A 26,053-nucleotide genomic window follows, 5' to 3' on the forward strand; every position below is an offset into this window, starting at 1 on the left:
TATGGTTTAGTGGAGGACTCGTTAGTGTTAGGTCAGAGGCTGGACTCGGTGATCTTGGAGGTCTCTTCCAACCTAGATAATTCTGTGATTCTGGGATAACTCGACGATGCAGGCTGTTCTGTCAGCTGAAATTTGGGGATAGAAATGTCCCTAATTTGCCTTCTTTTTTTATCCTCATGCTCAGCTAGAACTGAACTTGGTGTTACATATACGTAGCACCTTTCATGCTCTACAGATCTCAATGCACTGTTTAAAATAAAACAAAACCCACTGTACATTCTTCATGTCACTACCAGCAATTAAGAGTGTTGTTCTTCAGTTCTGCATTATTGCATTTGCTAATGTTTTGGTTATAGCTCTTGTGTTTCTTCTTTGAAAGCTGGCTAGAAGTCAGTTTGTTTGTCTAATTTTCCTGTGTTAACCAGGAACAGTCTGATTGGGTTGGATGATATTACCTGCATACTGCCCATTTTGTTTCAAGATGATTTTTCCTCCCTCTCAACTTACAAACCCATCAAACTTCCGTACAAAGCTATGTGACAGCAGGCAGCTCATGTAGAATCTTGTTTATGTTGCATGACTTCTTGAAACAACATGGCATAAAAAAAAAATTATGGAAGCATTATGAAGGAAAGAACAGGAATTGTATTGTTGCAAAACTCTGGGGAAAGCTCCCCCAAACGTGTGCATGTAAGGGTGCGTGTCCATTCTAAAATTTTTTTTTACTGTCTCTAGAGAAAATCAAGAAGGAATGTGTCGGGGCATGAAGAGGAGTTAGGGAAATGACTTCCATCTGTGGCTTTCATTCGGTCGTATTTACACTTTAGATTCCCTTGGCTGTCCTTGATAGTTGCGTTGTCAACCCTGGGTTGGCCTGCATAGCTTGCTCTGATATGAGGCATCCTGGGGATGTTCTAAGAGGCAATGGATGCTTTCCTGCAGGGCCATCTTCTCTCCCTCCCCTTCCATGCAGAAAACACCAGGAGGTATGTTTTAGCTGAACATTGCTGCTGCCAGCAATAAAATCTTTCTTCTCTTGCCGTTTTGTGGTTTCTAGCAATCAAAGTAGGGTCTGATCGACATTTAATAGTAAGGTGCAGATAGCTGCTATTGCTCTGCATTGGTTGAAAGGCAACATTAATGTGCTTGGCACAAATGTGGTATGCGAAGAAACAGATAGCTTCTGCTCCTTTCAGACCTGAAAATCTGAATGCGGTCATGAAATGGCAAGCTATGTTCATCTTCAGTATCTACTTTTTCACAAAAATGGCTCAAGTAGAAATTGGTTACTATTTTAATACCCTCATATACCCTATACTTCTTGCTAAAGCTGATACACTTAATATTTCCCTTTGTACAGTGATATGAGATGTAAACAAAACCCAGGAAAGCTGGAGGAAAGACAAAAGCTTTAGAGCAGACAAGTGGGACAGACAGGAAGCTTGCATTTCCTTCTCTGAAATCCTTATAAACAAGGATACTAATAAAAAAATCCCCTCAGCTTAAAAATACAGGTTTCATACATGTTCTGTTTTATTCTAGGTGGATGTATTTACAACCAAGCCAAAACAAAGGCACAGAGCTGGAGTAATAGCAAATTTAGGATATTTGCCAAGTTAGCAGCCCTGAGTGTTTGAGGCCATTTCACTAAATGGCTGTACAGAAGAAGATTTTTGACTTGAAGATTTTGATTGTGTACAGAAGAATGAAAGTAGTGAAGTAGTGAAGTAGTGAAAGTTTTACGCTTGTCATAGAGAAGTGTCTCTGGATGGTTTAAGAATCAAGACTCACTTTTGCATTTAGCACTCATGGTCGATATTTCTGAGACAGAAGTAGCACTTCTGAGGTTGGTAACTTTGCAAACCCTACAGACTGCATGTTAAACAAGGCTGTACTCTTTGTTTTGTTTTTTAATTTTTAATGAGATTTTATTCCTTGAAAGCTCTAGGTGCTGCTTTTTTTCACAGTGAATGCAAATAGAAGTGTGTTTTACAATTGACTAATGCCAAATTCCATCTTTAGTTCTGATCATGCGGTCCACTTATTACAAGCTGCTGGTCATCTGAATCCTATAGGAGAGCAGGAAAAAGAAAATCAGAGTTGAACATCGTGCAACAAATGAACTTCCCTTTTTGGCAATTTGTCCACACAGATGGCAGTTTGCACCTGCTACTTTTGCACCAAACAAGTTTCTTTACTGCATGCAGAAAGGTTTACTGTGTTCTTTAAACTCTCTGTGTATATGGGAGTCTTGCTGAATTGGACCACGGAGGCTATCTCTACATTCTGGTTTTATTCAGACTTTCCTTCCCTTGTTTCCCACCCCCTTCCTGCTGCATTTCACACTCTGTCAAAGACTGCTAGCATGCAACTCAGCTGCGTTTACGGCAAAGAGAAGGAAAGACAAAAGGCTTTTTAAAGTTTGTGTAGATGCATCACTGGCATCTAGGAGCATTTGAAGTCCAATTTAATTCAGCTCTCTTTGAAGGTAGGTCGCACCCTCATGAGTCATTACTTGAGATGGAGCTGTAGGCCATAGCCTCATTTTTGCTTCAAGTGGGCCAACGCCATTTCTAGCTGGGCTGAGATAAGAAAGCCAGGATCCTGAATGGTATTTCCCACCCCCCCCCCCCGCCCATTTTTTTTTCCCAAGTGGACATTTTCACTTTATTAAGTCATTTCTTCTTATCATGATCTTAGTTATGTGTCTCAAATCAAAATGTACACTTACTGAGAAAAGATCATACGTAGGTTCTGGTGGAGTCAGTGCAGAAGAACTTTCGTAGGAGGGGTTGGTGATATTTGAAGGCTGGGACTTGTCCAGTGATGTTCTGTCAGTGTCATCTTTTGACTACATAAAATCACACAAACCTGCTTAAAATCCATCCTTCTCATTCCATGCATTAAGTGGGGCACTTAGGTTTCCCCACTGACTAGCACAGTGTTGTGAATGAACTTGCTTTATCATCTATATCTGTGCCTCTAGGCATGAACTCTGTTCTGGTTGGCTGTAATATCTTGGATCACTTAGCACTGATACCTTTTTCCTCCCTTCTTTTTAAGTCATTCTCCAAGGAATGGGAGAAGTAGTACTGCACTGGCATTGTGCCTACCATGAAAGGGACATGGCTGAGCGCTCTCATTACTACCACATAGAACTACAAGCATTTGCCCTGGCTTATGGCTCCCGTTTTGTTTCTAGAAGACAACTTATATTATGCAGAAGCTAGAATAGGAGGAGATTTCTGGTTCCTTCCAGGTAGACTTTCTTTTGGATGGATTCTGGTGTATGTTGTAACACTATCATCCTTCTCTTCTCTGAGTAGCTTGGCTGTTGGTGCCTGGTTTTCATTGTCATGATACTATGTAAGGCTAGGTTAGTTGAGTGAAAGCAGGCATGAGAGTTCATCGGTATAAAAATTTGTACTTCTCAATCCTGATAAGCCCTTCAATTTGCTTGTCTTTAAATCCAGGCTTTTTCCTGTCAAATGTTTCAACCCTCAGAACCATAAAACTATTAGCAGTGCCATGGAGGGGAAGGGAAGAGAATAGAACAAGTTCACTTGTTCAAGTGGTTGAAAGTTATCTGCTTCCCTGAAGCTGACCTTTATGGTGAAGCAAAGAGTTCTGCTCTGGTGCTGTTCAGATGTAAGCTTTTGGCCAGTCCTTGGTGTTGGAAGTGTCAGTGAGAGCTGGAGCCCTGGTAGGACACCCCAGAGGGGTGCAGCAGGCAAAAGTGAGCTAGTGCTGAAGGCAGATGTGTAAGCCTTCCCCACCTTCTCCATGTGTTAGTCTGAACAGTTCAAGCATGAGTGAAAAAAACGTGATCTAGAATGCATCTGGCTTAATGAAGCACAAGGAGAAATTGGAGTCCGTGACTCTGGAAAATGTGGTGGGTGTGGGGAAGTGCTGGCTCCCTGCTTTTCACTCCTTTCTGCCTCTTACCTTGAAGTGCTGGAAGCCTGTGTTTTTCCTTCTGAATCTGAGGTACGAGTATCCAATAAAGGCCATGACTCCAATAACCAGACATATGCCAAAGAAGATCCCTGTTCCGGTAGTGGCATGGAGAGGAACCTGGAAGCACAGAAAGAGGGTGAGCTACGGGGTAGTCACCTTCCAGCACCCAGCACATGCAGCATCTCCTTGAGCTACACCTTAGTTCACAAACTGCTTTTGCAGTAGTTTCCTGGTACGTAATTCCCTAAGACAGTTTAATATGGCCTTCTGATAATAATTGCAAACTAGCTTTTCTTAGGTAGTCTACACTGGACATTGGCTCCCGTGCAGCTTCATCTTGTTTATGTTTTTGAACATGCAGGGCATGTCTAAGTCATCTTTTTCCAGTCACGTTTTTGAAAGTAGCCACAGAAACTCTAACCACCCTGGCCTGCAGAGAAGTGGGTACCAAAGTCCCTTAGGTGGCTTTCAAAACTTGTAGTGTAAACCCTAAAGGTCTCTTTATGAGTTCAGGCTCATTCTCCACTGCTTTGTGTGGGCAGACAGACAACCCTCTGAGCCATGCTTACCAGGGCTCAAATCAAACTGCTCCGAGATGTTCATTGCCTTTAAGTTGAGATCGTTCTTCAGTCAAGCACGTAAAGTGCCAATTCAAGCAGCTCTTTGCATGTTCCAGGATAGACTCTATGTTCCTACATAACTTCTTAATAAATACGTAGGTGAAGAGCTGAAGGAAATTCACGTGTCCTCTGGATTTAGTCTAAATGGGAAAAATGCCTCCACACTAGGGCTTTGGTTTGCCTTCTGCAGCTCTGTGGCCTGATAGAGCCTGGTGTCACGAAGGGGACTGGCAGAGCTGGTGTGATGATAATTTTGCCTGAGAGATTGCAGGGCACTTGGAATGTGATCTCCCCAGAGTATGGTGCTCTTTGCTGGCAATCCTGGAAGGGAAGAGGGGTCTGCAGTGGGGAAGAGATTCATAGGTAGTTACTCTGGCTTTTCCAAGTGATACCTTAGCTCTGTGTCCCCCTGCTTAGAAAACAGATTACTAAACTTACCCTGGCAAAAAGTAATCACATTACTGTCCTAACTGATACACCCTCTTTATTTCTTTTTTAGAAAACAAAGTAATTTACATGGTGCAGATGGACAGCTAAATATTAGAAAATGTTTAGTTGCCCTCTAGCATGTGAAAGGAGTAATAAACAATGCAATATCATGTTGCTATAGACTGACAGAAATTGCCTACTATTTTCAATCAGGAGAAAGGGATTCTCTGAACGAACTGGAAGTGAGAAATAGGGTATGAACAGAATTAACTTCATGGACTGAAGAGGCAGCCAGTTAGTCACTGCCTAAACCAGAGCTGGGATAGATATGCCAGAAATGTGAGTGAGACCCTTCCAGCACATGGAGAGAGGGACCAGAATGGATTACCCTGATTCAACACAAGTCCTTTCTGTTAAGTCAAATATCTTGTGGCAAGAAAAAAAAGAGCTGCAGATGCTTGCTATGCACTTTTCCCAAGGGTGACAGGTCTCACTTCTGTGAGACATACGGGTTGCATTGTGGGTGGAGAAAATGTTCCCTTTCATACAAAGCAGCATGCTTTGCTGTTGTGAAATAAAGAGAATTATGTTCCTACATCCCCAGGATGGGGCCCTGTACCATTGTAACGTCAGATTGAAGCAATGCAGCAGCTAGCTTGAATTGCCTGCTCTCGAGGGACAGCATCCCTTTGCATCCCTTTCTGCGCTGTTCTTTTGCCATGCACTGTTATTTTATTATTATTATTATTATTTATTTTTTATTTGTTTGTTTGCTTGTTTTTTGTCTGGTCTTTCTAAGCGGTGAGATGACATGATAACTAGAGACATGGCAGGAATTCATGCATGAAAAAAAACTAAAATCAGAGTTTTCAAAGCATCTTGTTGTTTAGGATAGGAATGAGTGCAAAGTCAAGAGTCAAATGTTTTCCTTAGAAGCTTGAAAGGTGTTTTCAGAACAACTCAGATGGAGTTTTGTAGAACCTTGGATGATTGGGAAACAAGTCTTAGTGATTCATTTGAAGAAAAAATAAAATATGGGAAGACCAAGCTTCACTAATACCTTACTCTCACTTTCTAAATTTCTTTCAAATCTTTCAAAGTATCCCTTTAAACTGAAACTGTATATATGGAAGGGAAACTGGGAATATATGGATGTCTGTGTTGAGTTTGGTATGATATGAGCCACAGGCACCTATTACCACCCAACAAGTCACCATGTACTTACAGGTGCTGGCGGAGCCTTCAAAGGCTCTGAAATGACATGGATTATCCCATTGGAAGCGATTATATCCCACTCGACAATAGCGCTTCCGTCCACATATCTGATCTCGTTCTGCAAGGACAGAGAACAATGAGAGCTGAGCTTTTCCCTCCTGCCTCTGGGGCTGAAACAAAGCTTGAGCTTATTTCCCCACATCAGCTATTGACATATTGAGAAAAGTTACTGGTGGGCTTCCACCGCTGCCTCACTGGACACCAGCCTAAGATGATCCCAGGCTTGTCATGGTTCTCCTGTGCATGAAGTAGCCATCATCCTTGCCTGTATATTGCCTTCAGGCTTTTCTTTCTCTTTCTCTATTTCTTTCTCTTTATTTCGTTCTCTCTCTCTCTCTTTCTCTCTTTCAATTTATTTTAATTTATTTATGTTTTAGATGTTTGTACAGGTGGCAAGATTAGGAGTACTGTTACACGTGTAGAGGCAGGAGAAGTGCCCAGCTGCCTGCTTCTGTTACAGCTGCCTTCTGTGCTGAGGATGCCCTGGCACAGAGGTTGCTGATTTGGGAACTGGGCCAGCACTGACTGGAAACTGCAGCCCACAGTTTATTTGGTGGCCTAGCACGGGGGAGCAGGACTTTGGTCCTGTTCCACAGCTCACTAAGATGGAAGAAGGGGCCTGCTCAGGTCCTCCAGGGAGGACGAAAAGCTACAGGTTTCCAACCAACTTTGGAGGGCAGGAGCAAGGCTTGCGCTAATGGCTCAGAGTCTCCCCTGGCAGCTTTGGAAGACATTAGGTAAAGGAACACCGGGGATTTTTTAAGGAGAAACTCTTCTAACTCTGGTATCAGATCAAAGTGATCTGAAAGAGCTCCTAGCATGTCAAAGAGGGACACAGAGACAGGGGTTAGTCTTGTGCTGGTGCACCTGATCTCTCACGAGGGTGTACTTCATTAATGTGATTACCGGGTCTGCAGTATAAGGTGGTCTCAAATATAAATCAAGTGCATGATAAATCTCATGCTAAAGGAGTGTTTTATTTTATTTTTTATTTTTTTCCCAAACAAGGGGAACGAGAAAAGGAATAAGCCAGCAAATCTGTCATTTGTGCATCTCTTCCTGCAGCACCTCTTTCCTTATTGTTGGTGTCTGTGTAAATCCCCACCCCAGCTGCAATGATGGGTGCTCAGCAGTCCTTGGATCAAGTGTCATCCTCTAGAGCACATGCTGACTGCAAGCCCACAAGAAGCAGGGCTACTTCTTTTCATATTCAGCTCTGCAACATCACCCGCAGCAGAGTCTCAGCCTCAGTCTCAAGGGGCTGCTCTTACAGAGGTCATTTGCTTGGGCAGTGAATATTTTCTCAACAATAATTAAAAAAAAAAAAGTTGGTGTGTTTTCAAAGGATAACAGAATCATTAAGGTTGGAAAAGGCCTCCAAGATCATCTGGTCCAACCACGCCCCTACCACCAATGTCACCCACTAACCATGACCCCAAGCACCATGTCCAACCTTTCCTTGAACACCCCCAGGGACGGTGACTCCACCACCTCCCTGGGCAACCCGTTCCAATGCCTGACTGCTCTTTCTGAGAAGAAATGTCTCCTCATTTCCAACCTGAACCTCCCCTGGTGCAACTTGAGGCCATTCCCTCTAGTCCTACCACTGGTTGTCTGCGAGAAGAGGCCGACCCCCAGCTCTGCACACCTTCCTTTCAGGTAGCCGTAGAGAGCAATAAGGTCTGCCCTGAGCCTCCTCTTCTCCAGACTAAACAACCCCAGTTCCCTCAGCCACTCCTCAAAAGACATCAAAGGATACTTTCCGTTTACAAAAAGGATGTAGATTTTTGCATTTTTTGTTAAAAAAGAAATAGCAATACAATAGCCTTGTCTGCTTTTGCTCTGAAGAAGGCCATGCTGAGGTCTTCTCCCTCTAGCAGAAAATTACCAAGTAATTTTACAAATGCCAACACCTTTCTGTAACGATAAGCTGCTGCTCCCATTGCTCCTGCTATCACGCTGCCCTCTGCATTAATCCTGCCCATCTGAGAGAAGAGTTGACTCAAGCCTGTATCCCCATGCTGCGATTCCTGCAGGCTGCCTGAGCTACTTCCTTCCAGTTGTGCAGGCTGAAGCTTGGCTGCTTGCAAACGTGTAAATTTGCAGTTTGACGGCTGCTATCAGAAGTCCCAGCTCCTGCCTGCCCCAGGAGTACTCCCCAGATCAGTGCGTCACCTGATTAGAGGGTGCAGGATGAGAGGGAAAAAGTGTGAAGATGGGAGATTTATTAAAAAGATACCTGTTCAGTGGTGGAAGCTGGGTACTCCTGGCCCCTGGTGTTTGTAATTAGGAGTTTTTCCCCAGCGCGGGTCAGAAGAGTGGTTCCATTGGTCAAGTCGTCATAAAACATGATTGTGGCATTAGATAAATGATACTCAATGTCTCGCCCGGTAAGTGTCTAAAAATAAAAGAGAAATGCAAGAAACGTGAATCAATCTATTTAATCCACTGGATTTACTCCCATGCTTATGATCCTTTTCTCTGTTGCTATTAATGCTCCAGCCAGTGCAATATGGGACAGAGACTATTGGGAAACGTGCAAGTGAACAGTGGGATGGATCCTCTGGCCCTGCTGGCCTCTGACCACCACCTGCAGGAGGCAACACCTTGGTTCTACTAGCACAAAAGCTTTTACTCTTCTGTGTGTTGACCTGAAATGATGAGCCTCGGAGATGCTTAAAATAGCTTGAAGTTGTAAGGTAGAGCATAAACCCATATGAAATGAAATCACTTGTGTGATTCTTTTAACTAATTCACAGCCTTCCACCTGTCTGGCTTATCACTCTGGGACAGCTGGAGAAGTCCTGGCCTCATCCCCCCATGGCTGGAGTTCTACCTCAGCTGTTGGAGGCAATGTTTGACTGAAGGAAATTAAAAAGGAGAAGCATAGAAATGAAACCAGGAGCAATTTCCTTTAATGCATTTGTGAGAAATCCCAAAGCTGTGCACTGTTTTTTCAAATAACTGTGCTTAACATTAATAAGCCAGGGGAGACTTCATCTCAGACAGACACCTTTACAGATGGGTAATTAAGATCCCTGATGGAAAACTCTCTGTGGTGACTCAAACATGCCCGGAAACCTTGTACTCCTGACTGCAGAAGAGAAGCAGAGATGGTGAACTCACCTCTTCTAGATGCAAAGTTTAAACTATATCGGTTTACATGGAAGTCATGTCATATTATTATTATTATTTTTTTAAATTGAGATTGCATCGGGATGCAGAAACCCATAAGGGTGGCCATTCAAAAAGTGTTATTAAAATGAAGAAGTTGAAAGAAACAAACCAACCCTTACCTGATTTTCCCTTAGTCCGCTATCATTTGGAGCGAAGAGCGTGGAGTGCACTGACAGGTCTGTGAGGTACCGCAGGAACGCTTTCCCTCTCCTAGAGCTGTTGGAGTAAGCCATGATTTTCTAGGCAGAAACAAAATCCAGCTTTAGTAGAGGGCAATCGTGAGCTCCTGTGCACGTCAGCAGCAGTGCACAGGGTCCTTCATAACCTACAGCTGCAGAAGCATTTAATTTCCAAATGTATTTTAGAAACCCAAAACTTGGAACAAGAAATTAAGACATGGCGACTAATTCCTGACTTAGCAGGTGTGGATTTAGACTGCTCCATCCCACTTTGCTTGCTGTTACCTGCATTTGCTGTGCACTACAGTGAAGCCAATGCTGAGACAACCTGGTTACCCGCTCTGCTCACCCCACCGGAGCCGCATGCCTGCTGCAGGCCGTACCGACAAGAAGTTTGTCAGCGTTGGGAAGGACATCAGCACTTGCAGCAAGTTCCCGCTGCAGGACGAGCCGTCCCCCACGTAGCCTGGCTTGCAGGTGCAGTTCACCTCTGGAAAGCACAAACACAGAGAGCCGTGTGGGCCAGCAACCTTTTCTAGGTGCCCTGTGCCTGAAAATTGACTTGTTCAGCAACAGATTATTATTATTATTATTTTAATTAAAAAGAGAGAATTTCTTGCAGGGTTATCTATTTGTTCTGTGGCTGACCAAAGGTACCAAAACTGTTGCTGCTGCTCCCCTTTGCAGAGTGATGCCAAGAAGGGCGTTCTCACCTTTCTCCCTGTAGCAGAAGACATCCCAGGTTTCGCTCAGGTTGACTCTCCTCCCATAGTCCACGATGCCGACATACCCAGCACCGCAGTTTGGGGAGGAGAAGGCAGTGGGATACCCCACCCGTTCGCTGTCCAGCCAGCCAGCAGCGCACAGGTGGTACTTCGCCTGCAGCCGGCACGGCCAAAAGGGAGAAAGCACAGAAGGAAGAATTGGGTGGCGGGTCCAGGCACTGCCAGTGGATAGGGAAAGCCCCCTGTGGTGCTCCAGCAGCACCAGACCTCCCAGCCCACTTTTTGGGAATCTGAGTAAGTTCTCTATCTGCAGGCTGCCCAGCTTCTGCTGCTCCCGAGACTTCCAGCCTTCTGCTGCTGCAGAAGGAGGCTGGTTGTGGTCTCTCTAAATGGTGAGCATCTCCCTCCCTCCCTCCCTCCCTCCCTCCCTCCGTTCCTTCCTTCCTTCCTTCCTTCCTTCCTTCCTTCCTTCCTTCCTTCCTTCCTTCCTTCCTTCCTTCCTTCCTTCCTTCCTTCCTTCCTTCCTTCCTTCCTTCCTTCCTTCTTTCCTTCCTTCCTTCCTTCCTTCACAGGGAAGGAGCTAGAAAGGCACAGTCAATCTGACTCACCCTTCTGAAAACAAAATTTACAAACCCAAGGTGTGATGTTCATCCCACTGACATCAACAAAAAGACAATAATGTGGAAATAGCTCTGTTATGTTAACAGCAGTTGGAGAAAAGATCCCCAGAAATTAATAAATAAATAAATAAATAAATAAATAAATAAAATAAAAATCACAGCACAACTCTGCAGTGTACATTTCTTTAAGAAGACCTAATAATTAAAACCCTCATGAAACCCTGACTTCACCATCTGGAAAATTAGAAACAAGAATCTGGCAACTGAATCACTTTCAGTGTCATATGGGCCGGCATGAACACACTAACCAGTCCAAAAACTGCTCCCAGCCAAACATATCCTGGGGAGGGGGGCGGGTTAGAAACAGGAGGGAGAAATAAGCTTATAAGCATCGAGCAGCTCCTTTGCTCCTTCCTCTCTGTTTACACTGTGGCTATGTCCATGGCAGCAATCTCCTCCCACACTGAGGCTGCGTCACCTTCTGCGCGTACAGCAGCTGGTTATACGTAGCGATGGTGGCTGACTCGTTGGCGCAGGCCTCCTTTGCCTTCTCATAAGTCATTTTGTACTGCCCTTGTGGGGACCGCAAATGGAAAACTCCAACGGTGGTATCTGTAAAGAGAGAGAGGAACCAACTTTTCCTGGTGGGGCTTCCATTTCTGGATTAAAAGTCAACTCCGCAGTAGGGAATACCTGTGACTTTTATGCAACGTAGTTAGGACAGACCGGGGGTCATGCGTGATATTTCTATCTGGAATGCCTTCATCTGCTGCTTCATAAATCCAGTATTGTGAAGTATTTATGCACATGTTCTAAGCTGAATCATGCTTACATCTCATTGTTTCCAGGGGACATGGGTAGAGGACTGAGAGGGCTTCTAGACACAAGGATACTGGCCAGATCCACTGACACCGGCGCGGTGGCACAAGGACGAGGATGTCCCTGTCCCATGGCATGCCCTGTGCGCCATCCTCACCTTGGAAGTGGAGATCAGCACAGTCCGCGTCAGGGTGGCACTGCCCGTTGTCTTGCAAGCAGCGGTTGAGAGGAAGCTGCATCACCGAACAGTTCAGCCCATCACCGATGTAGTTATTTTTACAGTCGCACTTGCGTTTGTCCTGGTTGGAGAGAGAATGAAGAAGGCCAAGCCAAGTATTTAACTGACATAAAAGTGGTACTTCAAGTGACGTTCTGAACTGCTGGAAAAATGTCACTTGATGTCGCCAGCAATGGGCAAACAGAAAAGTTGCTACTAACAGCCGTGATTCAACAGCCTGCAAATTGTCACACTGACATTTACTCCTTTAAGCAAAACATTTATGCACGTACTTAGGTGCTTTGCTAAATTAATACCAAGGCAGAATTCCATCTGCAAAGCTAATAATGCATCAGAGAATTATACGACATGGAATTAAGAAAAATGGATGACACACCAATCAAAATGATATTTAAATGACTGGGCATGGAAGCATGAAAGGAGTTTAGCAGTCCACTGATTGTAATACATGGAGAACTATAAACCAAGCAGGAGTTGGTGACATCCAGGGATTGCGATGGTTAACAGCTGGAACAGATTAGCAGCAAGGCTTTTCTAGATAGTTCCTGGAAGACGCATCAGACAAATCACCAAAACAGAACGGACAGATGATCCCAAAAGCACCAAGACAAATACTGGATCAAATCACTGCCACAAGTTTTCCTGAAGAACTTTGACCTTGCATGCCAAGAAGTCTGTGTCATGTGGCTGCAATTGCTATCTAAGTTGCGTCTGGTCAACCAACAAGTGATGTTATTCTCCCAGCTGTTCCTAGATTTAGCAATCAAAATACCTACAATTTCATGCTACCAAACTCCTATTGCAAATAGGGATAACCAATTAGGGAGAGCTAAAAGAGAACAGAAAAATTGCACATGTAAAATGTCACATTTGCTGTTGTAGTGGGTTTACGTGGCAAGGTTTTGGTAGCAGGGGGCCATAGGGGTGGCTTCTGTGAGAAGGATCTAGAAGCTGCCCCATGTTAGATAAGGGCCCCACTGCTGACCAGAGCCAAGCCAATAAGCAATGTTGTTTGTGCCTCTGTGAGAACGTATTTAAGAAAGGGAAAAAAAAAATGCCACACCACACAGCAGCTGGGAGAGTGAGAGGAGTGAGGAACAGCCTTGCAGGCGCCAAGGTCAGTGAAGAAGGAGGGGGAGAGGTGCTCCAGGCGCCAGAGCAGAAGTCCCCTGCGGCCTGTGGCCAGGACCATGGTGAAGCAGGCTGTCCCCCTGCAGCCCATGGAGTACCACGGTGGAGCAGGATTCCACGGTGCAGCCCGTGGAGGAGACCACGGTGGAGCAGGTGGACCTGCAGCGACGGAGGCTGCGGCCTGTGGAGGACCCCTGCCGGAGCAGATTCCGGGCCGGACCTGCAGCCCGTGGAGAGGAGACCACGCAGGAGCAGGTGACCTGGCAGGAACTGCTGCCCGTGGGGGATCCAGGTTGGAGCAGTTTGCTCCTGGGGGATGGACCCCGTGGTACAGACCCATATCTGGAGCAGTTCTTGAAGAGCTGCTGCCTGTGGGCAGCCCACGCCGGATCAATTCAGCAAGGACTGCATCCCGTGGGAGGGACCCCACAGCACAGCGGACGAGAGTGACCGAGAAGGAGCGGCGGAGACAAAGTGCTATAGACTGACCACAACCCCGATTCCCCTGTTTCCCTGTGCCACTCAGGGGGAGGAGGTTAAAGAGAGCGAATGGGGGGAAGGTGTTTTTGGTTTCTTTCCTTTGTTTCTCACTTCTCTAGCTTGTTAGTAAAAAGCAATAAATCTTACTATCTCCCTATGCTGAGTCTGTTTTGCCCGTCACAATAACTGTTGAGCGATCTCCCCATCCTTATCTCAAACCTTGAGCCCTTTGCATCTTATTTTCTCCCCCTTTCCCTTTGAGGAGGGGGAGTGAGAAAGCGGCCGTGGTGGAACTCGGCTGCCCACCGGAGTAAAACCACCACAGCTGTAGCACCTATTTCCTTAGAGCAAAGGTTTCAAATTCTTTCTCATTCCTCAGCTGAAAGGATGCCAAGCCGATGTGGAAAGTAGGCTGGAGTTATGTAAAGACTGTTTTGGAAAACAGGGGTCTTTGAGAGGTACAGAGCATGGTGCAGGTGAAAAAAAGACTTCTGTTGGCACCAGTAAGAAGTGCCCCAGACTTCCTGTGGAAACTAAAATTATTCAACTTACAGGTCCTGTGACGGTGCAAATGGCATGTTCATGGCAGCCTCCGTTGAACCCGTCAGCACAAGGGTTTATAGGAAGGCATGTAAAGCCATCTCCTTTGTATCCCTTCTGACAGCTGCAGAAGACCTTCACCCCGAGCTGTGTGCATTCGGCTGCCTTGTGGCACCCGCCGTTGTTTTGTTTGCAAAGGTCTGCAGCTGTGCAGAGATAAGAAAGTGCATCAGTGAAGTCTGCTTTAAAGAGGATGCTCTTCACAAAGACAAAACACCTCCAAATATTTTAAGGTACACTAAAAACACTAGAACACCTGTTTGGGTAAAAATACTGTTTGGGTGTCCTGAGGCACTCCTGAACTTGTGCAATTGCTGTTCCTGAGGGCTTTGAAGCCCTTGTCAGACATACTTGCTTTAGGAGATGTGGCACCAACACCCAGAGATTCTGCTCTGCCCCTTGGCAGTTTGAGAGACCTGCCTTTTGGGGACTCTGCTCTGGCCAGGGTGACTTTGAGGATGTGAGACACCTGGCTCAGAGGTGACTATTTCTGCAGCGATGCTACCGAGGAACTGCCTTGCCTAAAGTCAGCAAAGACAATCCTGTAAGTGCAATACTGCTGAAAACCCTGCTGTCTCCAAAACATGACTGAAGCACGGTTCTTGCTCATACTCGGGCTTGGTGAAGCCTGCTGCAACCAGCCACCTGCCCCTGAAAGCACTGGTGTGTACATCTCCTGAATTTGTTTCACTCACAGCATTTCAGAAGTTTTTCAGCTTGATAGCCACCAACATTTCCTGGTGGATGGTAAACCCGCATTTTGTAGCAGCCATGAATGTGAGAGTGAGCTCACCCGTGCATGTGATCCCATCCCCTTCGTAAAGCGGCTTGCATTGGCACGTGTTGTTCTCCATGCAGACAGCGTTGGTGGAGCAGCTTGGGGAACACATTGGCAGCAGAGCTGTGAGGAAGGTAAAACAGCAGATATGAAAATGGTATTTATATAGCAATGCCCTTGTTTCAGAACAATGCCCAATGCCCTTGGGCAGAAAGGAAAGCCCTCACAGCAGTCTTGCTAACTAGACATTGTGAAAAATTTTTATGACTGCTTAGCTCTTGGATAATACCTTCCCTCACATAGCCCCAAGCACCTCCACATGGGAGGCGAGTGCTCATATTCCTATTTCATGCAAGGGGAGGCAGGGATGTGAAGATGCTCGTTCACAGTCTGGAGCAGTTATGTACACGGCCTCTCTCTGCAAATCAGTGCTCTTGGGAGCTCCCTTGGCCTCCACTGACAGCTTCTGATATTATTAGCACTTTCTCACTCTCCTCTATGCAACCCCCCTGTTGACTTGTGAGTGCTATCAACCCAGAGCTCCAAGTGACAGGGTCCATGGAGGTGAGGCAGAGACCTAGCTTGGTTTCACACAGCCGGCCAGTCCATCCTGTTTCACAGAAACATCGTCCTGTTCCTGAATATCCTTCCTCACATTGCCCATTGTTCTTGCATTCGCAGACTGCAAAAGAAATGCAGAAAGATCATTTATACAGTTGCCACTGGGAGAGGAGAAACTAATTCCCTAGAGAAGCATCCCCTAGACTGTCAGTTCAGACACAGTATTACCTAGTAATAATTTAGCTAAGTCTAACCTCACTGTTTTTCACCATGAGGCCAGGCATGCAGTGGACCTAACTGCCTGGAGCAGCTGGACTGTCTCCATTCTCAGAGATTTGCAAGCCCTAACAAGATCTGGAAAGCTGTGCAGAGGAAAATGATCTGGGGGCGTTGCCTGAACATGAACGACCCAGCAGTATGCCCAGGTGGCCAAGAAGGCCAACGGCATCCTGTCTTGTATCAGGAATAGTGCAGCCAGCAGGACCAGGGAGGTGATCATCCCCTGTACTCAGCTCTGGTGAGGCCACACCTCGAATACTGTGTTCAGCTTTGGGCCCCTCACTACAGGAAGGACATCGAGGCCCTGGAGCATGTCCAGAGAAGGGCTACGAAGCTGGTGAAGGTGCCAGGAACACAAGTCCTGTGAGGAGTGTCTGAGGGATCTGGGGTTGTTTAGTCTGGAGAAGAGGAGGCTCAGGGCAGACCTTATTGCTCTCTACAGGTACCTGAAAGGAAGGTGTGGGGAGCTGGGGGTTGGCCTCTTCTTGCAGGTGATAGGACTAGACAGAGGGAATGGTCTCAAGTTGCACCAGGGGAGGTTTAGGTTAGAAATTAGGAGATATTTATTCTCAGAAAGAGCAGTCAGGCATTGGAACAGGTTGCCCAGGGAGGTGGTGGAGTCACCGTCCCTGGGGGTGTTTAAGGAAAGTTTGCACGTGGTGCTTAGGGACATGGCTTAGTGGGTGACATTGGTGGTGGAGGGTGGAGGGGGTTTGGTTGGGCTAGATGATCTTGGAGGCCTTTTCCAACCTTACTGATTCTATGCTATGCTATGCTATGCTATGCTGTTCTATTCTATCTACCCTGAACTACGTTGTCTGAGCTTAGAGCTGATCCTGCTTTGGGCATGGATTAGACTGGAGAGCTTCTGACATCCCTTGCAACCTGAATTATCCTGTGATCTTACGATTTTATAATTGGCATTAGTTCAATGTGACTCTGATAATGAGTATTGAACTGCACAGTGATAGGAGTAGCAAATCTCACAAAACTACAGCAGGAAGGAGTTAATGGTTGTGATGAAGACCCAGCTTGATCCTGTCCTAACTTGCAACACCTGCTAGTTGTGGGGAAGCCTTTTAGCCAGAGAGATGTAAGGTATGTGGGAAGAGAGAAGGTCTGTCTGATTAAGGAAGCCAAATAATGAGGTTAGTGAACTTTGCTGTATAGATAAGTTACCTGTAATATGGTATTTAGGTTTTAGACATTTTCATGACTTAAAGTTTTTGCATTCCTTTTGTTCCTTTCATATGTGGGGCGTTAGCCTTTGTGCCCTGTAGCTGAAGCATGAGGGGTTACTTTAATCCATAGGTGATGTCTTTCCCCCACTCTTTTGGTGCTGTAATAACTTTCATGCTGCGTCCCTCTTGAAGAATTATTAATAACTCTCTGTTTTATAATATAATGAAGTATCATCCTTTCTTGCCTCATCTCTCTTCCTCAAATGTTCTTGTTTAATGAGTATAATGATGTGGGATTTGGTGAAATTCTCATTCTGTGAAAACTTGGTCCTGTTCAAAAGGAGTTTCATGCTCTGACTTTCTTTTAGTCCATTTACCTAGTTTTTGGTTGATGTAAGTATGCATTAAAAAGAAGGGGTTATAAGACTTTTTTTTTTTGTTGTTAGTTTGAAACTGATCATGGTATCTATCAGCTTAAATGGATTTATGCTATGGTGTCCTGTAAAATGGAAAAATTGGAGATAAACTTAGTCCTGAGCATTGGTATCCAAGCCTGATACCTTGCTTTCAACCTAAAGGTATCTAGTCTCTAACCCCCCGACCCTATGCATTTCATGAGCTCTACAGATGTACACAGTTAACGATGGAAGTGTTAAGATGGTAGCTTCCCCTCTGAAGGTATTATGTTGAGAAAATATTTGAGTTCAAAGGGTGATGTTGATCCTGGTTCCAACTCAGCTACGTTTAAGACCACAGCAAAGTGGATTATGTGAGCAGTTTCTTGGCTGCTGCCCCTCTACAAAAACTACCTTCATCTCAGTGCTTTTTATCTTTTCTTTTGCAAAAGTAGTGCAGGGCCTTGGCCTCCTGCAATCCTCAAGGAGCTGTATTGCTAAAATGCTGCCATGCCCTTTATGGAGATGTGAGAGAAGGCTGTGCTGTAGTTGAAAATGCTTGGTGACTGTGCCTCCATTTCACATTACTTAAACACCATGCAAAAATAGGGAAAGTGAAGGAAAGCTTCTGTTCCTACTGCCTTCTCCTCCTCCATTCTGAGATCTCAAGCAATCCTTCTGTGTGAGGAAGTGCTCAAGAGAAACAGTAGCATTGGAAGGAGGAAGCATTTTTTGGTTTACTTAAAAACCCATCACTGACAAAATAGCTTAGGCTTGAGGTGGGCAGCAGTATGGAAAGGAAACTTAAACGCACGTCTGCAGTTGGAGCCGTATCTGCCTGGTAGACACAGCTCACACGAAGTCCCATTGAAGCCGCTGTTGCAGCGGCACTCTCCTGTCCCAGCATATCCGTCATCACAGGAGCCGTGGTTATTGCATGGCGTCTCTGGACCCCCTGGGCAAGCTGAAAAGCATGTTTTTTTTTTTTTATTTGTTTTAAAGAGAGAGAAGAAAAACAGAAATTGGTTGTTGAGCTCAAGTGCATGCTTATTCATTGTTGCTGTTCATTATTTTTTTTGTCAAATCTTGAACACGGAAATACCTATAAATGCATCTCTGGTAGGATTTGTAAAAGCAGCTGTGACGCTTCTGACAGCAAGCTTCAGGTGCTGAGATCCTTGAGATGCTCTTACAAATCCTGTCAGAAAGGCTGTGCTCAGGGGGTCCTACCTTGGCAGTCTGGCCCGAAGTAGCCCTTGCAGCACTTGGCTGTGTGGATGAGCATGGAGCAGTTCCTGCGGCACCCGTCCCTCCGCAGCCCGTACGTCTCGTATGTGCATCGGTGGATCCCTTCCTGGGCATCACATGTGGCAGTGCAGAGAGGGGGAAAACACAGGAAGATGAGTGCTACGTGGAGGTCTGGGTTGCTTTTCTTTTCTAATTGCCATTTCTGCTATACATTGAATCAAAATGTGATGTGGGAGGCCGCAGTCTTCTCACCCAGCTTGCTAAGCTCTGTTAATGAGGACAGAGGGGCTGCTCTGAAGTCAAATGAAGCACTTGCTATGGCAGATGCTGTGTGAGGCCAACAATCATCCCTTCGCTATGTGGGTGCATGCGTGGGGGCAGCTTTGTCCCTGGGACTTTATCGTGTCACTTTAGAGTATGGTTTCACTGTTGAGGTTTCACTCTTTTTGCCAAGCAACTTATTCTAGTTGCGTATGTGAATCACAAAATGGTTGAGGTTGGAAGGGACCTCCAGAGGTCATCTAGTCCAACCCCCCTGCTCAGTCAGGGTCACCTAGAGCATGTTACACAGGATCACATCCAGGCGGGTTTTGAATATCTACAAAGGAGACTCTGCAACCTCTTTGGGCAACCTGTTCCAGTGCTCTGTCACACGAACTGTACAGAATTTGTTCATATGGCAATGAAACCTCCCGTGGTTCAATTTATACCCATTACCCCTTGTCCTATCACTGGCCACCACTGAGAGGAGTTTGGCGCTATCCTCTTTACATTGTCCCCTCAGGTATTTATAGAGGTGAAGTACAGAGAAGAGCAAGTTAGGCTGCTTAAATGCAAGATTAGTGTATTACCTTTGGTTTTGTCCCTGGAGGGCACTTAGAACCACTGAAACAGCTAGCACAGTTCCCCTGTTGTACAAAATAGGGGGAAAAAAATAAACATAGTCGCAGCAAAAGGCAATTCCAAACTGACAAGAAGTGTCTGTTCGATGTGAGCAGTAAATGTGAGCAGAAAAGAATGTGGGTTTGTCATGCTTGAAACAGATTTCTCTCCTTTCTCTGAAGTTGTTGTAGAATGACAACAAAATAGTTACGTAAATTTAGTGCCTAGAAATGCAAGAAACAAATGTTTGTACCAGAAGAAATTTACTCCTGATCTAAACAAGCAAGCAAGGGAGATATGGATATTCTTCAAATAAATATTGACATGAGGTGCATCAGACCTGGCTGTCTAATTTGGAGTACTGGTAATCAGTTACTTCCCAGGAAACACTGACCTGACCTGATGGCATTATATCCATTTTGTTTAACAAACTCATGAAACAAAAGGTAACTGAAGCATATGGGCTATGCAAAATCACTGGGTTTATAACTGAAATATAAATTCCAAGATTTTTTTTTCAGACTAATTACATGAAAAAGTATTTAGTTCTAAGTATTTTTTGTAAGTTTTGAATTAAACTAAAGAAAATTTGGTCTTTAAACCATTTAAAAATGTTTCATTTTGGAAATACTGAAACTAACAAGAGCTTCAGAAACAAAATCACTAGCCATGGAGAGAAGGAGGATGCAAAGCTGCCTGAGCCTGTCAGGAAATCCCTGTTTCACCACCATCACTTGGTCCACTTTTAGCAACAAGTGCCTGCCCTCTGAAAAATGCTTTCAGTGGGGTGTTCAATATCAGTGATGAGTTCCAGAAGCCTTCCTTCTTCCTATGGATGCCAACATGGCCCTCACTAACAGTGTATGGGTACCCTGTGTGTGCTGGGAGCATCTGGAGATCTGCAAGTTTCAAAACTTCCTGTTTGTAGGTGACAGTGAAGTTCGTGGACGAAACTTCCTCCATGCTAGCAGTGCCTATTTAGGTGTGTTGAGAAAGATTATGTGAAAGCAAGAAATATGAGAGACCAAGGGCATGGCTCTAACCAGTGTGGTGGAGACAAAGCACAGGTGAATCCAGACTGAAGTGATGAGACTTAACCTTGGTAGTGTCAAAGCAGCTGTGAGCATTGCCCCTTGTCCTTCTGAGGACAGTGTTTGGCCTGTGGGCTGTGGCTTCAGTGTGTGGGAGAATGATCAAAAAAGCTGGACTGACCATGAATTCCACAGTGAAGAAGCTGTCGCAGCGCCCCCCCAGGCTGGGGTCCGTCAGCAGGCAGTCAATGCCATAAGCGATGCCCCCGTCGAACTCCAGCTGCCGCTGCACGATCTTGCACTGTCTGTCATTCAGGAAAAGGGCGCCCTGAGAGAGGGGATGGGGAGAGTGGTGTGAAAAATGGTGAGGCAGTTTTCTGTGGGGTCAGACTGGATCCAGATCCTGGATGGGAATCAGGGATGATCCTCCCTCTGTAGGAATGCTCTGATGCACAATGGTGTGTCAAACTATCCTGTAGGTAACCCTGATGGCTGCGGGGGCCCAAAACCAATTTGGAGACCTCTTTTCCTACAGATTACAGTGCTACAATCTCACAGATGGCAGATCCTTTCCATTTCCTAAAGCTGACAGAGTGTCCACGGATGTACCTTATATGCATTTAAGCTTAGCCACATGTGCAGAGGCAGATGCTTGCCTGAGAACGTGTGGGTATGATCAGTTTGCAGAGGAAAAACATATCATTGTTTTGTCTTGATGGGTTGCATACTTGCCTACAATCTTAGCCTGTGAATGCTTGCAAACCAGAGTTTGCACCCAGATGCTGTATCCATGAGGCTTCTGCCAAAGCCAGGTTTGTCCTAACGGTTCTTCACTGTGTATTTCATTGTAGGAGAAGTTAATGTGATGGTATTTGTCTTTTGAGGTAACTGAGAGCTGTTTTGAACAAATAGCATCTTACAAGAGAGAAAATGACAACTCCAAAAAATCTTGCAAACCATCTAGCCTGTTGAATGGGTTGGGGTGGCTGCTGCAGTTTTGTGGCTACTGGCATGGACAGGCAAGGAGAAATTAAGTTTTGGTATTACGGATCCTTTCTATGGACTGTGCACAGGCACAGGGGGGTCTGCATGAGTGAATCCAATGGCAGAGGTAAGGGGTAGAGGTGCTGGCAGGGAAAATACTTACAATCTCCCTGTTATCTCCACAGCTAATGCTGAGGTTGGAGCCCTGCAGGGTCTTCAGTGAGGTGGAGAGAGGGAGTTGGTAGGCCAAAACCTGGAAACAAGGGAGATGTGCATGTCCAGGCTTCCCTGTCTTTGCCTTGGCAATAGTCCTAAAAAAGCATGGGTCTTACCTCAGCGTCACGGACGATGTGGAATTTGAGGTACTGCACCAGTTTGTCCGTGTTGGATTTCTTGAAGAGGAAATCCTGCTGTTCCTGTGGCAGCCCACGGATAGCTGTGTCCGTGGGCCAGAATAGCGTGACGGGTTTGTGAATGGGATCGTTGATCAGCCCAAGCAGGTTGTTTTTCTGCAACATGCCAAAATTCTATGTGTATGAGATTAATGCTCCCTCTAAAAGGATATTGACCTTACGAGGTGAATGCTGGTATAACTGGGATGCAGTGGCCACGTGGGCTGCCTGGTCACCAGCTTGCAAATGTCATGACTTTAAAAAACAGAGTTGAGCTGCCCAAGTTGAGTTAAATGACCCAGAAGCATTTCATCTGTCCACCAAAAATCATGTTGTAGGCCTAGCTTTGGGCTTAAAGTCATACTTGGGCCAAACCTTGGCCACGTAATTTGACATGGTAGGACAGAGCTGGGCGGGAAGGGGAAACCTGGCGGTGGGTCTGCTTGACATCTCCCCCATGTCTGTTGGAGGGAGCCAGGTGGTGACTGGGGGTGTCACGTACCTTGTTGTGAGTCCTTTGGCTCCACTGAGCACCATCCTGCTAGTGATATTGTGCATACTGTCTGTGCTTTTTTGTTGTTGTTGTTGTTGCTTGTATTTGTTTAAAACCTGTGCCTGATGGCTGCTGACTCTTGTCCACTTACCTCTAGCAAATTGCTGAATAGGATGTACCCATGTTTGGCTGCAACCATTTTTAGGCTTTCCTACAAAGAAAGGAATAGTCAGGAGATTTATCTAATAAATACATCATACGGATATTTTAAAAGTAGATATTAGCTTGCTTTCCCCTGTAAGCTTTTTGTTATGAAATCAAAGCCATTGTAAAAGCCTCATGTGGAATTTACTCAGGAATTATATTTATGCTAAGAACAGTATAAGAGGAATTTTAAATATAACGTTAAACTTATATAAAAATAACTTGACATTGACAAATAAGGTTGTCTTAGCAATGCTGCTTTTTGTATGACTTGCATGATAACTAGAGTTACAGTTAGATATAAAAGCCCCTGAGACAAGAATGGCAAAAAGCTGCACTCACCTTCTTAGGGCCTGGGGGGAAATCCTGAATATGTGATGGGACCAGGATTTGGTTTATGATATGAATCACGCCATTTGTGCCAACAGCATCACTGAATATAATTTCAGCTTTATTGTTCAAATACACTGAATTCTGAAAAGGCAACAAAGATGTGTCCTGTGGAACCTCGTTGGACAATGAGGCTTATGCCAAATTTCTATTATAGAGTGACCCTCCTTTCTTGGAAACAAATAGTTGCTTCTGTTTTAATAAATTACTTTTTGGTTTTACAAACATGATGAGAGAGAGGTTTTTTGAAGAACACAAACAAACCAGAGCTGGAGGGTAAGAAAACTCGCATCAAAGCGAGGATGGTACAACTCCAGTCTTAATGTAGCAGGTAAGTACTGAATATTTTGCCTGAATGGACAATTTTTAATTTTTTAATACTATTTATTTTTATGCATCAGAGGAGAAAAAGGAACATTACAGTTTTTAAAAAGGTTAAATGAGAGCAGACAGTTTTATTATTCAGACCCTTACCTTTTCCTCACCCTGTTACCTGAGAATAGGTGATCTGTATTTGGTCCCCATGCAGAGAGGTGACGTTCCTGACTGTCTTCAGGTTGCTATACAGCAGGCTGGCACAGCCCACCATGTGGTACCGAAGGATTTGTGCCATCTCCCCTTTGGCGAGCCAGTCCCTCACCTGTAATAGAGAGCAGAGGAGTTGAGATGCAGCTGAGCAAGGTGTCTCAATCCGAAAACTCCCAGCCTTCTTACTTACTTGTGGGTTGCTGTTTAATACGTCTGTGTGAGGCACAAACAGAGTGAAAGGGCCTGGGCCAGCAATATCTCTGATAGACAAGGCCTGCCAGATTTAAAAGGACAAAGCAGAACAGAGTCGTTAGTGCACATAGCTCATGTGGAGCCAGGGCAACCCCACTGTGTGGGACGTGGTGCCCACAGCCCTGTTGCTGCCACACGCTCAGCTCCCTTCACTGCAACGTGAGGGGGAGAGAAACTTCTTTCTATGGTGTGGGCTTTCCTTCTCATCCCCACCTGCAACCACTGTGCATAAAACTGATATTTTTTTCTCTCTTTTGTTCATTCTTTTGTTTTATAGCTTAGCCCGTTTCCTCTACAATAATGAACAGGACAATGAGAGGGAAAGCTCTCAATCAATGCTAAGTGTAGGGATGATGAAGGGGGCTATTTCCTTCTGGGCAAGGAGACTGAATAAATCTGTTAATCTTGAGAGGTCTAAAAACAGATGTCTGAATGTGTTTGTACATGCATTTAGCTGATACATGGTTGCTCATACCTAGGCATAAATTGATTACTGCTAGTGGTACAAATGGACCTGGAGTATTGCAGGCACATTGCAATGACCACTGGTAACCTGAAATAAGCAGAGAGCTCTGCTAAGGTGAGACAAATTCATTCATCTACCATGGCAGCAGAATCAAAGTTAAAATATGTCTTTGACTAGTAAGCCAATACATAGATTCATGCTGTTCTGAGCCTCATGGGTAAGCAGGTAATTGCTGCTGCTGTTCTCTGGAAAACAGCAATAACTGGCAATGCACATCAGCAAAGCATATCAACATCCTGTGATGTTTCAGAAGGAGAACGGGAAATGGTGTAGCAAACTGGAAATGCAACAGTGGTGGTAGAAAAATGATATTTGCTCACCTCAGGATTCAGACAAGTGCTGGAAGATCTCAGACCAACAGGTAAATGCTTCAATTTTATGCCTGGTCTAGAGGTCTTACGTTCCCATAATTTTCTTAATTATTAATTCTCTAGAGGTTTTTAATAGCAGTTAATAGTTTAAATTGGAGCATCTCTGGTATTAGTGACTGACGATTGGGACTGGTGATCCAAATCCAGTCCTGATTACGTTGAAGGGTGTTGGTACACAACAGATCCTTGCCTGTTCCCACCCCCTCCACACCCTCAATGCAAAAAACAAACAAACAAAAAAACCTTTTTCTTACCTCTAAGTGAAAATAAAACCTAGATGTGTTGGAGTCCCTGAGAAGTTCCTAGAACCAAGAACAAGACTTTGTAACAATGCTGCAAATCTGGAGCAACATCTATAGAATCCTACCAAATGCAGCACTTGAAAAAGAAGGAATTTTTGGCTTAGAGTGAATGCTTCCCATCGCTCCTGTTTTATCTTACCTTGCTCTATGAATTAACAGGCTTCTTTGAAACTTAAAAATACCAGTGTTAATGTGCTAGTACTGCAGTCATAACAACTGTCCATCAGTGTAGTTGTTTTCTACAAACTGCAAACTGTGGGCTAGATTTACCAAGGCATCCAAGAAAAAATGGGCATGTCTTCAAGAGACAGCTGTTGTATGAAATAGCTATCTGAAAAACAACAAGCAGACATGTACAATGCTTTACCTGGTAGATATTGCCTCGGCATTTAAATCCATCTCCAACATAGTTACGTCTGCAGGTGCAGGTTCTTTCTGTTAGCTCGGTGTCATTACAGATGGCAAACTCACTGCAGCCTCCATTATTCTGGTAAGAACAAAATTTAAAATATTCCTTCATTTCCAGGTGTAATAAAACAATTCTAGGTCATCACTTTTTTTTGCACATATATAGCTTAAGAGGACTGAACTTGAGAGCAAATCAGGAAAAACTGAGAAAGTTGTCTTGTTTTCTTTCTACGTGTTTGTTTTGTGGTGTCCTTCCCAGCGATGCTTACCTCAGGGATCCTTTACTATGGGCCCTGAGTAGGAGCAGAAACTCCTTTGGGTTTATTATAGCTTCTTATGAGGCTTTGCTGCACAGAGGTTTGGCTACGTTGAAGACAGATTAATTTCTAGTCTGATGGTAACATTTTTAAGGCTCTTTTTTTTTTCTTTTTATGGCATCATTAGCCAGGTGGAAGCAAAATAGCCAGACCATGGCACAGGAAAAAGAAAAAGCATAGGAAACAGTGGCTCATAATTTTGAGCTATCCGTCCTCCAGCTTCTGACTTTGCCCTTGCTCTTTCATCTCAGCAACCTTTCAAGGTTAGAGAAAGTCTGCTG

The 26,053-nt window shown here is 44.8% G+C and overlaps 1 protein-coding gene across 2 annotated transcripts in view; it reads right to left on the reverse strand.

Moving 5' to 3' along the window:
• Positions 1 to 750: 750 nt before the first annotated feature.
• STAB2 (stabilin 2) overlaps positions 751 to 26,053 on the reverse strand; it is an 88,237-nt gene continuing 62,934 nt past the window's right edge. Inside the window, exons 45-69 of one of the 2 annotated variants that reach the window (XM_080558242.1) lie at positions 25,415 to 25,534; positions 25,000 to 25,047; positions 23,787 to 23,870; positions 23,562 to 23,708; positions 23,021 to 23,152; positions 22,626 to 22,685; positions 21,922 to 22,098; positions 21,753 to 21,842; positions 20,787 to 20,933; positions 19,544 to 19,600; positions 18,675 to 18,798; positions 18,259 to 18,408; positions 15,606 to 15,710; positions 15,044 to 15,151; positions 14,203 to 14,396; positions 11,959 to 12,100; positions 11,461 to 11,594; positions 10,351 to 10,516; positions 10,021 to 10,127; positions 9,578 to 9,697; positions 8,521 to 8,679; positions 6,232 to 6,339; positions 3,946 to 4,074; positions 2,732 to 2,851; positions 752 to 2,069 (exon numbers count right to left, since the gene is read on the reverse strand). In XM_080558242.1, coding sequence (XP_080414368.1) covers positions 2,019 to 2,069; positions 2,732 to 2,851; positions 3,946 to 4,074; positions 6,232 to 6,339; positions 8,521 to 8,679; positions 9,578 to 9,697; positions 10,021 to 10,127; positions 10,351 to 10,516; positions 11,461 to 11,594; positions 11,959 to 12,100; positions 14,203 to 14,396; positions 15,044 to 15,151; positions 15,606 to 15,710; positions 18,259 to 18,408; positions 18,675 to 18,798; positions 19,544 to 19,600; positions 20,787 to 20,933; positions 21,753 to 21,842; positions 21,922 to 22,098; positions 22,626 to 22,685; positions 23,021 to 23,152; positions 23,562 to 23,708; positions 23,787 to 23,870; positions 25,000 to 25,047; positions 25,415 to 25,534 — 2,979 coding nt within the window. In that variant the 3' untranslated portion in view covers positions 752 to 2,018. Of the gene's footprint in view, positions 2,070 to 2,731; positions 2,852 to 3,945; positions 4,075 to 6,231; positions 6,340 to 8,520; positions 8,680 to 9,577; positions 9,698 to 10,020; positions 10,128 to 10,350; positions 10,517 to 11,460; positions 11,595 to 11,958; positions 12,101 to 14,202; positions 14,397 to 15,043; positions 15,152 to 15,605; positions 15,711 to 18,258; positions 18,409 to 18,674; positions 18,799 to 19,543; positions 19,601 to 20,786; positions 20,934 to 21,752; positions 21,843 to 21,921; positions 22,099 to 22,625; positions 22,686 to 23,020; positions 23,153 to 23,561; positions 23,709 to 23,786; positions 23,871 to 24,999; positions 25,048 to 25,414; positions 25,535 to 26,053 lie in introns of both variants that reach the window. The other variant, XM_080558243.1, reaches the window with a different exon arrangement.

Source organism: Anser brachyrhynchus, assembly GCF_964034855.1.
Source record: "Anser brachyrhynchus genome assembly, chromosome: 1".
Classification (NCBI taxonomy): Eukaryota; Metazoa; Chordata; class Aves; order Anseriformes; family Anatidae; genus Anser; species Anser brachyrhynchus.